Here is a 10,993-nt window from a genome sequence, read left to right as displayed (position 1 = left end):
AAATATATATCTTCTTGAAATAAAAAAAAATTAAACACAGTTCCAATTCAGGACTCAGCTAGTCAAATTTATGGGTCGAACCACTAGAGAAACTGCTAGAAGCCATGGAGTAAACTGCATTTTATCTACTGTGTTGTTGTTGTTAGTTACGAAGTCATGTCCAACCCATCACGACCCCATGGACATGATTCCTCCAGGCCTTCCTGTCCTCTACCATCCTCTGGAGTCCATTCAAGCTCATGCCGACTGCTTCAGTGACCACATCCAGCCACCTGATTCTCTGCCGTCCCCTTCTTCTTTTGCCTTCCATCTTGCCCAGCATGAGGCTCTTCTCCAGGGAGTCCTACCTTCTCATTAGGTGGCCAGAGTATTTGAGTTTCATCTTCAGGATCTGGCCTTCTAAAGAGCAGTCAAGGTTGATCTTCTCTAGGACTGACCGTTTTATCCACTGTAAAATTTGTCAATTCATTTACAAACTGAGGAGCAAATACTTGGAGGGACGGAGGACTAAGATGTCTTGATGTCCCTTGGCTCAGAATAGGAGAGGTGAAGGCTCTCTTAAGGCAGGAGGAGTAAGCTCGAATCAAAAAGACTTTTCAGAAGGGGAATGACGAGACAGCCATTTTTCAGAGATGCTGTAATGAAAGCTACAGGTTGCACAGGGGAGGGAAGGGAAACATTATTGAAGAAGGAGGGAAAGGAGCTTCAACTGATTCCAACTTAAATGTCCTGCAAGAAGGCGGGAGAATGGGAGGGAAAGTCCCATCAGGTTTCCAAGATTCAGTAACTAGACCAAATAGAGTTACTCATTATTCTTGTGAATCTTGTTTTTAGCCTGGCCAGCTGGAGTTGCCCAGCCCAAAATTGGCCAGGCTCAATGAAGGGTGAGGCAAACAATTGGCTGAGAGTCCAGCCTGGAACCTCCAGCTGATCTCTCAATGAAGTTATTTTTTAATACAGATTGAGTGGAATCCCCTAACAAATCCCCTTCCACACCCATTGGCACACTTCAGGTGACCCTGAGGGCACAGATAAACTTCCAAGAGGCCCCAAGGGGTCTCAGAGCTAACCAGATCTTCAGAGTGGTAACAACCAGATGGCTGCAAAGGATATCAATCCTTCCATTCCTCACCAATCAATCAGAAGTGAAGAAGCTTCTTGGATGAGAGGTGAAATATTTTCAGGGAAAACCAAGGGAGTCCTTTCTAAAATAACCTTTGGGCCGATCTTTAGCTGACAGGCCTACAAAATCCCTGATTGGGTGGGATGGGCTGATGGGATGAGATGAAGATGGTTCCGTAGGTAACCTAACGCCATGCCATGTAGTGTCAAGCTTCCAAGTAATACTGCATTTTTCGGAGTATAAGACGCTCCGAGGTATAAGACAAATACAAATTTTGGGGAGGAAAACAAGGGGAAAATATCTGCCTCTGCCTCCCAGCAATTTGCCTCCTTGCGACAAACAGTACAGACAATATACACTGTTTGTAGTGTTATATTTCAGACTATACTTGTACAGCAGGGGTGGGTTTCTCGCCCCGTTCCAACCGGATCGGTTGGAACGAGGCCGGCGGCGTCCTCGCGCACGCACGCGGAGTCCTCGCGCACGCATGCGGGACGCGCGTGCACGCACGCGGGACACGCGTGCATGCACGCAGCGCGCGCATGCGTACTAGCGTCTGCACGATGCTCCAGCTGCTCCTGGAGGATCGCGCAGGCGCTGTATGCATTCTGCGCATGCGTGGAAAGCGCAGAATTCGTAAAAACCAGGTAAGGAGCGGGCGCAGGTGTGCGGGCGCGTGCGGGCGCAGGGGGGGGGGGGCTTCGCCGTTCCCGGAAGTTACTTACTTCCAGGTTCGGCGACCAACCGAATCGCAGGGACCGGTGCGAACCGGTCGAAACCCACCCCTGTTGTACAGATGCTGTTAAAATTGATGTGGCTCTCTGGAAATATAGTTATTCTCTGTTATTTAAAAGAATAGCACTTTTTAAAACAATAGCACTGGACCTCTTCAGATCAAGCATTTATTTTAAAAAGTTTCTTCATTTTGTTAAATTGTCTAGAATAATAATAAAGCAGGTTTTTTTTTTAAAAAAATAAGCCTAATAATGTGAACATTCTATAGCCATTTATAGTTGTTGACTTACCTTCTTGCAGGAAACAGCCTGATTAGCACAAGGAAAAAACAATCTGCCTCCCATCAATTTGCCACGTGGAGCAAACAGCAAGTTTCACTTTCAATTTCTCCCGATCATCAGCTGTTTGAGGCTGCAGGGATTGCCATGACTTACTGAAAAATAAGCCATAGCAATTCAAAAAATATCTGAAAAATACGGTACATCCCCTGTAGCGAGAAGTCCAATGCACCCATACTGTTCAAAAATCATTTTATTAGGGATATATCAAATTGGCCAGGTTTTGGTGTAAATCTGGCTCTAACCATGCCCCAGATTTACACCCAGTAAAAAATAAACATTCAAAATTCCACCACCCCCCCAAGTCAAATTCTCCAATCAGCTCTCAGTCCATCAGGTCCGGTGACTTCAAACTCCACCTCAGAGATTTGCCCTATGAATCGGAGTCGGGGCAGCAGCCTGCAACATGGCTGACAAGATATTGGCTTCCAGTTAAAGCAAAGGAACAGGAGGGTGTGGAAGAGATGAAAGACCGGTAAGAAAATTTATCTAACCCACAGCTATAAATCAAACCTGCAAAAGGCAAAGAAATCTTTGGAACATAAATAATATTGATTGTCAGATTGGGATTTTTTTCAAAAAGAAAGAAAGAAAGAAAGAAAAAGAAAATGGAGGGTTGAAACACCTGCCCCCCCCCAAAAAAAGCTATTTGTTTGAAACAATTTCAGACGGAAAGGGAGAAAGTAGAGAAGTGACAAACTATAAATTTGGTTCTGGATTTGAAACAGAAATCAAACATTCCAAGGATTTACTTTGTTTGAATCTTTTCCAAGTAATATATCTTAATATATATAGGCTGTTTTCTGGGCTGTTTTCAGGTCGTTTTCCAGGACAAAAACAGCCTGAATACAACCCAGAAAATGGCCAAAAAGAGCATGCACGTACTGGCCAGCTGGTCTCTGGCATATGAGTACTGGAAACCCAAAGACCAATTGGCTGATAGATAGATACTTTATTTGTATGCCGCCCTTTTCCCTGAGGGGACTCAGGGTGGCTCACAATTCAGGGGGAGGGAGGACAATGTGCATGATGTGTGCATGCACACCGATGAGCTGGTCTTTGAGTTTCTGGCACACGGACATGTGTATGCAATAGCAATAGCAGTTAGACTTATATACCGCTTCATAGGGCTTTCATCCCTCTCTAAGCGGTTTACAGAGTCAGCATATTGCCCCCAACAACAATCCGGGTCCTCATTTTACCCACCTCGGAAGGATGGAAGGCTGAGTCAACCTTGAATGCATGTGCATGCGGGGGGGGGGAGGGAGGGCAGGATGACAGAGGGAAAAAAGGAGGTTAGGGAGGGGGAGGAGAGAGAGAGAGAAGAAAGTAATGGATAAGGTACAAATATGGTGTATGGAGAGCAGAAGAGCCAATAAATGGTTTTTGGGAGGTTGGTAAAATGAATTGACGTAAACATTTAATAATACAATATGATGCAGCATCAGAGCCATCAGCAGACAGCTGGGTCTTTGCATCATGTTTCCAAAGTAGGATAATTTGAATCTGGACCTTTGGTCCTCGTTGAGAATTCTGGGTTGATTCTTTTTACGATCCATTGGTTTGTTTTCACGGTATTCTCAGGGGGTCTTCTCCAACTGCAAAGTGCCTGAAGTAGCTGAGAAACATCCCATTGTCTCTTTTCCTTTCCAGATAATCTGCACCGACAAAGAGTAGCTATGGGCAATCTAGTTCTAAAGGATGCTGTAAGGAGAGAATTCGAAGATTTAAAGAGCGATTTGAATCAAGGCAATATCCCCAAAGTGGCAGCAGAATACCAAAAACAGTTAAATGAAATGATGAGTCTGCCCCTTAATATCGCAGTTACTGGAGATGCCGGTGTTGGGAAATCCTCTTTTGTCAATGCCTTCCGAGGTGTAAGTGATGATGATAATGAAGCAGCCGAGGTTGGGCCAGGGAAAGAAACCAGGGAGCTAAAGGCCTATCTTCACCCTTCATTCCCTAATATAAAAATATGGGACCTCCCAGGGATCGGAACCTATAAGGTTAAAGCAGCGGAATATCTGAAGAAGGTCCAATTTGAAAGATATGATGTCTTTATTTTGGTTATTTCTGATCGTTTTACTGAAAACAATGCTATGCTGGCAAAGGAAATCCAAAGAATGAAGAAGAAGTTTTACTATATGTGTAGCAAAATTGATGTCACTATCAACAATGAAAAGAGGAAAAGGAATTTCAATATGGAAAACACCTTGGCGACTATGAGGAAATATTGTGAAGATAGTTTGAAAGAGGCAGTTGGGGTTTCCTCAAGTGTGTTTCTGGTATCCAACCGGAAGATATACATGTATGATTTCCCTCACCTGCACGGGAGAATAGCCGCTGAACTGCCTGATCACAAAAAAGATATTTTAACACTGGCTGTGCATATTTTCTCAGAAAATGAATTGATGAGGAAAAAAGAGCTAATGAAATCTTATATAAAGAAGGTAGCCTTGATATCTTGTGCTTGTGGAGCGGTGCCTGTCCCGGGTCTCTCTATGGCTTGTGATGTTGGAATTTTGATAGATGTTCTGAGACGTTTCTGCAGGGTGTTTGGCTTAGATGACCGGTCCCTCCGCTTTCTGGCACTTCAGATGGGAAAAGAATTTCAAGAGCTGAGGTCGGCTATTAAGAAAACCCCCTTAGCCAACGCAATCAATGCAGATTTGGTTTTTTCTCTCTTGACAAAGTCATCTCTCTGGGTCGCCGTATTGATGGTGGAAATGGCTCTTGATATTATACCTCTTATCGGGTCTGTGTTTGGTGGTGCGAGTTCATACATAGTCACGTATTATTTTCTGAACAGCTTTCTTGATGATGCTGTGGAAGACGCCCAAAATGTTAGAGCAAAACTTCTTCAGCAACCAGAATCCCAGAGAAAGTTTAAAGACACCTCCCAAAACCTCCTCTGAAGGAAACAATCCAGCATTTCATCCAAACGAAACTGGTGAAAGAAAATAATAATGTTTCAATGCCTTTCAAAGTTAGAGAAATAGTGTTTATTATTCTATGTCTGTTAGAGGGACTCCTCAACTTAAGACCATAACTGAGGTCAGAATTCCTGTTGCTAAGCAAAGAGATTGCTAAGTGAGACATGTCTAACTTTACAAGCTTTCTTGCCACAGTTGTTAAGTGAAGCACTGCAATTGTTTAGTGAGTCACGGGGTCATTAAGTGAATCTGGCTCCCCCCGCCATTCTATTTCTGTGTTGGGAGCCAACTGAGCGACTGGGATTGCAAGTGGCAACAACATAGCCCAGAATGCTTCATGTATCATAAATGTATATGCCCATCGCCAGGTGCCCGGATTGGGCTGATGTGACTGTGGGGATGCTGTGATGGTTGTAAGTGTGAGGACTGGTCATAAGTCATTTTTTCCAGTTAAGATGAAAGTTCGAAGGGCCACCAGATGAATAGTTGTAAGTTGAGGACTATGTGTAGGTGCAAAAAATGAAACTGGGGGCCACCCAATGCTATTTTCCTTTTCCTATAAAGCAGGTATTTTTTCCTCTGCTACCTGTAGGAACCCTGGACTTCGATTGGACCCTGTGCCTGATAGGAAATGGCAGGAACATTTTATTATTTCCAAGATGTACCACGTATGCCACATAAGATTATAGAAGCTACACATGCTGCACTTATGGGTATATAAGGGCGATTCGATCCTTACTCTCTTACAATCTAGTAAGAGAAATTTGGATATAAATTGTAAATTGTGACTTGGGAAAAAGACCTATAAATTTTATTAACAAATTTTTATTTAGATCCTGTTATAAAGGTGTAAGATTTTTTGGGGTGGGTGGGTGGGGCTCTGATGAGAGGAGATGGGGCATAAATAGTAAATGATTTTTAGCCAATTACAATAACAACAAGGAAATGTCAATGGTCATTGTTTAACAATATATACATGCTATAGTATTGGCAGAAGTAACTTGGATATAAATCCTAAACAGTGAGTTCAAAGTGTGGAGAGAAGTCTATAAAAACCTTATAAAGGAGATAAAAAGAAGACTGAAACCACAATTGGCAAGAGAGATAAGACTGTTTTGTTACTGGAACGCTACAGGTTGACAATGAAAGTTGATAAGAAAAAATTAGTTGATTTTGGTGATTAATAAGTAGGAATTTTGTAACTCTTGGATTGTCTTAGATTGTTATCAAATGTTTATTCGCTAACAATTAATTAATTGGATCCCAGAAAGGAATAATGAGGTTTTCCATCTGCAGGACTTTCCTTTCAATTTGAACATTTCCCAATGCTTTCTTCGAGCTCTTTGGATGAAATTCTTCTGCCTGTAATTGAGGTGCTACAATCAAGGAACTTGTTCTACTGCCCTCTCTTCCCCCCTCTTTCCTGGATAGCTCCGGATTATGGAAATGGGTTTGGGGTGCGAGACTGACAGGCAGGGCTGCATGTGATGAAAAATGAGAGGAACGTTTGTTGCAAGAAGTGCCCACTTCAAAGATTGTGTGTAGATGGGATCCAGTCCTCTGTGAGAAGTCTGGCGATTTGGGGCAAAGATCAACTACAGCTTGCCTTGATCCCTCTGAGAACGATTCCTGATAGAAAAACAAGCATTTATATTCACCAAACCGTCTGGCTGGGGAATTCTACAACATCCACCCACTTGAAAAATTTCAAATTTTGAAAAAAAAACCCCACTTCTTTGTTTTACAGCGTCTGCCAAATTCTTGCAAAGAACGAAACTGACGGCCATACAAAAGTAGTTTCTTTTTCTTGGAAATGAGCTGCTTTTAATGCTGGGCCTGTAGAGGGCTCGGATTTTGATAGGCTGGAATTCACTCATGAAAAAGGGGGGGAACATTTTTATTATTTGACAAAACAACGCAAAAGGAAGTGAAAGGTATATAAGAGAGATGCAGTCTTTCTGACCAGAGGAGTCTGGCTATTTTTGAAAAGGAATCCACCGCAACCTGCGTAGAGACCTTTGAGAATTACTCGTTTGATAAAAGTAAGTAAGCATTGGGGTATATACTCTTCCCCTCTGTAGGCTTAGCTATGGTGGATTTTGTACTCTTTGCTTTTAAATTCTATTCCCTCTTTAGTTTTTGCTGATCTTCCCATAAAGGAGCCTTCAATACAATTTCTTTTCTACTGAGCAATGTGTACACTGTTTCTAGGAATCATCTAATTGCAGAATAACCTCTAGGGTTAAGGAAATCCATGCAGCCTTCAACCCTCATTTCTGGACCTGAAGTGTTTTGACCCAAAGTTTTTTGTGGTTCTGGGGAATCAGTCGGAGAAGCAGCAGCCTTTTCTCCCCCACATTTGATGGCATCTTCTTTGGGTTTGCCCTGGATTTTGGGTTGGAGTTGAGTGCAGGTAATAAATAGATTGGGTTATGTTTTTATCAGGCAGACATTTTATCAATAAGAAAGGAAAGCAATGGAATACATATAAAGAAGAAGAAGAGGAGGAGGAGGAGGAGGAGGAGGAGGAGGAGGAGGAGGAGGAGGAGGAGGAGCAACTCAAGGGTTTTGAGTGGTGTCAAGGAGGGGCATTTTTTTTTCTGCCTAGGAAGGAGAACATTCTGGAAAGCTTTCCCCCCTCTATTGACTGACTTTTCATACCCTCCCCTCCTGATTTGGACATTCATCCAGGTAAATTGGCATTGCAGTTATGAAAGGCACCAGTTGTCATAGTATACGATTACATCTTGACCTCATCACACAATAGAAAGAACAGACGGATGAAAGGCAACATAGCCAGCAGTAGGAATGTAAATGGAGGCACAAGAGGGACCTTCTCTAGTTCTTTGGCAAAAAGGGGAACGAAAAGTGAAGTACTTCCAGATTTGCAAGACTGACTTCAGCTTCAGAGATAGCAAGAGCATTTAGGCTTATTTATCACCCTATGGAGCTTTATAGCAGTTTAGATCTCTTGGCGGTTTATAAGATAGAATCATTATTTGCAAAGTGCCCCCAATAATGTGGGTCTGTCAACCCTGAAGCTGGCCTGACTGAGGCCATTTTGGGACTTCAGTGCTGACACACTGCAGAAGAGGGAGAGGAAGGGGCAGTAGAGATAGCTGGGGTGTTTTAGCTCCCCTGCATTTAATAATGCCTTCTTTGGGTTTAAAGTGGATTTTTGGAGCTGGGTTTAATGTTAATAATAACTGGACCAGGCAGTAATTTGCAGAATACCACTGAAAAGGACAGGGGGGGGGGGCGGAGTCCAAAAGAAACCAGCATGATTGCATAAAAAACCCTGATAAACTGAAAGAGAAAAAGAACAAGTAGAAAGAAGGACACATAAATAACACAGAATCCTAGCATAGGCCAATATCTGCAAAGATGAAGTGAAGAAAGCTAAGGCTCAGAATAAAGTAAGACTTGCCACAAATGTCAAAATATTATTAATAAAAAGTTTCTTTCACCATGTAAAAAAAAAACAAGAAAAATGTAAAAGAAACTATAATTTCACCAATGGGGGAAGATGGCAAGGAAGTGATGGGCAGTAGGGAGAAAGAGGAAGTGCTTAATTCATTTTCTGTATCTGTCTATGCAAAAGGAAAAAAAAATAGTCCAATGTACCAAAAGCAGTAAAAGATAGATTAGTCTTTTACAGTCAAAAGGCAAGGAAATGATAAGAGAACATCTATTCACTCACCAGGACCAGATGAATTGCATCCAAGGGTTCTGAAGGAGCTCAGATCCACTGAACCATATCTTTCACAGACCTTCGAGAACTGGGGAGCTACCAGTGGACTGGAAAAGGGCTGATGTGGTTCCCATCTTCAGAAAGGGAAGAAATTAACCATTGAACCCTATCTTTCAAAGACTCTGGAGCAATGGGGAGCTACCAGAGGACTGAAAAAGGGCTGATGTGTTTCCCATCTTCAAAAAAGGGAAGAAATGGATCCAGGAAACTGCAGACCAATCATCTTGATATCAATACCTGGGAAGATCTGGGAAAGGATAATCAGGCAATGGATCTGCATACAATTAGCAACAAGTGTCAGAGCGCAAAAAGCAAATAGAACAGAACAGAACAGAATGGAATGGAATACCTTGGGGAGTCTTCTAGTCTTGCTCAATCTGGAGAACTTCTACTATTTCAGACAAGGGACTTTCCAGTCTCTTCATAAAAACCTCTAGTGATGGAGCAGGGGCCTAAGCTATTCTCCCAAACAACTGGAGGTAGGAACAAAGAATAAAAGATGGAAACTAATCAAGGAGAGAGCCAACCTAGAACTAAGTAGAAATTTCATGACAGTGAGAACAATTAATCAGTGGAATAGCTTGCCCCAAAAACCTGTAGGTCGTCCATCACTGGAGCCTTCTAACAAGACATTGGACAACCATTTGCCTGGAATTGTATAGGGTCTCCTACTGGGTCATGGGGTTGGACTAGGAGATCTCCAAGGTTCCTTCTAACACTTAGTCCCTTTCCTTGACTGTCCAAAGTATTCACAGGGCTCTTCTCCAACTGTAAAGTTCAAAATGCCAGGCAGGTGAGAAATATCCAAATGTCTTTTTCTCTTTTTCAGATACACAGCAGAAACCAAAGAGCAACTATGAGCAATAGTGTTACAAAAGATAATGTAAGTGCAGAATTTGAAGACTTAAAGAGAGATTTGGATAAAGGCAGTGTCCTTGAAGTGGCAGCTGAATACCAAAAACGTTTAGATGAAATGCATACTCTGCCCCTTAATATCGCAGTTACTGGAGATGCCGGTGCTGGGAAATCCTCCTTGGTCAATGCTATCCGGGGTGTAAATGATAATGATAAGGAGGCCGCCAAGGTTGGAGAAGTAGAAACAACCATGGAGCCAAAGGAATATCCTCACCCTAAGTTCCCCAATATGAAAATATGGGACCTTCCAGGAATCGGAACACCTGAATTTAAGGCAGCAGAATATCTAAAGCAAGTCAACTTTGAAACATATGATGTCTTTATTATTGTTATCTCTGATCGCTTCACCGAAAATGCTGCTTTCCTGGCAAAGGAAATAGAAAGAACGACTAAGAAGTTTTATTTTATACGTAGCAAAATAGATCTCAGTATCAAAGGTGAAAAAAGGAAAAGGAATTTCAGCAAGGAAAAAATCCTGGAGACCATCAGGAATTATTGCGAGGATTGCATAAGAGACGCAGGTGTGTCTCCTCAAAAAATATTTCTGATATCCAGCTGGAAGGTAAAAGAGTATGATTTCCCTCACCTGCAAAAGACAATAGCTGATGAACTTCCTGAACACCAGAAAGATGTTTTAACACGGGCTATGCATATTTTCTCAGAAAATGAATTGTTGAGCAAAAAAGAGGTAATGAAATCCTATATAAAGAAGGCAGCGTTCATATCTTATGTTTGTGGAGCAGTGCCTATCCCAGGTCTCTCTATGGCTTGTGATGTTGGAATTTTGGTAAAAGCTCTGAGTGATTTCTGCAGGGTGTTTGGCTTAGATGACCAGTCCCTCCGCTTTCTGGCACGTCAGACGGGAAAAAAATATGAAGAGCTGAGGTCGGCTATCAAGAAAACCCCCTTAGTCAACGCAATCAATAGAGATTTGGTATTTTCTCTCTTGACGAAGTCATCTCTCTGGACCGGCATATCGCTGATAGAAAATTATTTTTATTTTATACCTGTTATCGGATCTGTGTTTGGCGGCGTAAGTTCATTCATTGTCACGTATATTTTTTTGAACAGCTTTCTTGACGATGCTGTGGAAGACGCCCAAAATGTTCTAGCAAAAATTCTTAAATGATCAGAGTCCCAGGGAAAGATCCAAGGCAGCCCCAACCTCTCCTCTGAAGGAGACCCACAAACCTTTCAT

The 10,993-nt window shown here is 42.3% G+C and overlaps 2 protein-coding genes across 2 annotated transcripts; both read left to right on the top strand.

The window, feature by feature from the left end:
- Positions 1 to 3,869: 3,869 nt before the first annotated feature.
- LOC116515735 (interferon-inducible GTPase 5-like) lies at positions 3,870 to 5,147 on the top strand. Its single transcript, XM_032227933.1, has one exon. It carries the CDS (start codon positions 3,876 to 3,878, stop codon positions 5,109 to 5,111), a length of 1,236 nt encoding a protein of 411 aa, XP_032083824.1. The 5' UTR covers positions 3,870 to 3,875; the 3' UTR covers positions 5,112 to 5,147.
- Positions 5,148 to 6,903: 1,756 nt separating this feature from the next.
- On the top strand, positions 6,904 to 10,993 carry LOC116515725 (interferon-inducible GTPase 5-like). The gene is made up of 2 exons (XM_032227915.1): positions 6,904 to 7,171; positions 9,710 to 10,993. The coding sequence occupies exon 2, from the start codon at positions 9,737 to 9,739 to the stop codon at positions 10,922 to 10,924; it is 1,188 nt and encodes a 395-aa protein (XP_032083806.1). The 5' UTR covers positions 6,904 to 7,171; positions 9,710 to 9,736; the 3' UTR covers positions 10,925 to 10,993.

This window comes from Thamnophis elegans, chromosome 12 (genome assembly GCF_009769535.1).
Source record: "Thamnophis elegans isolate rThaEle1 chromosome 12, rThaEle1.pri, whole genome shotgun sequence".
In the NCBI taxonomy this organism is placed as follows: Eukaryota; Metazoa; Chordata; class Lepidosauria; order Squamata; family Colubridae; genus Thamnophis; species Thamnophis elegans.
Note: the sequence above shows the minus strand (reverse complement) of the source record. Positions and strands in the feature narration are given on the sequence as shown.

Coding starts and splice junctions, on each gene's coding strand:
- LOC116515735 (XM_032227933.1), top strand. CDS start 3,876: ATGGGCAATCTAGTTCTAAAGGATGCTGTAAGGAGAGAATTCGAAGAT.
- LOC116515725 (XM_032227915.1), top strand. CDS start 9,737: ATGAGCAATAGTGTTACAAAAGATAATGTAAGTGCAGAATTTGAAGAC.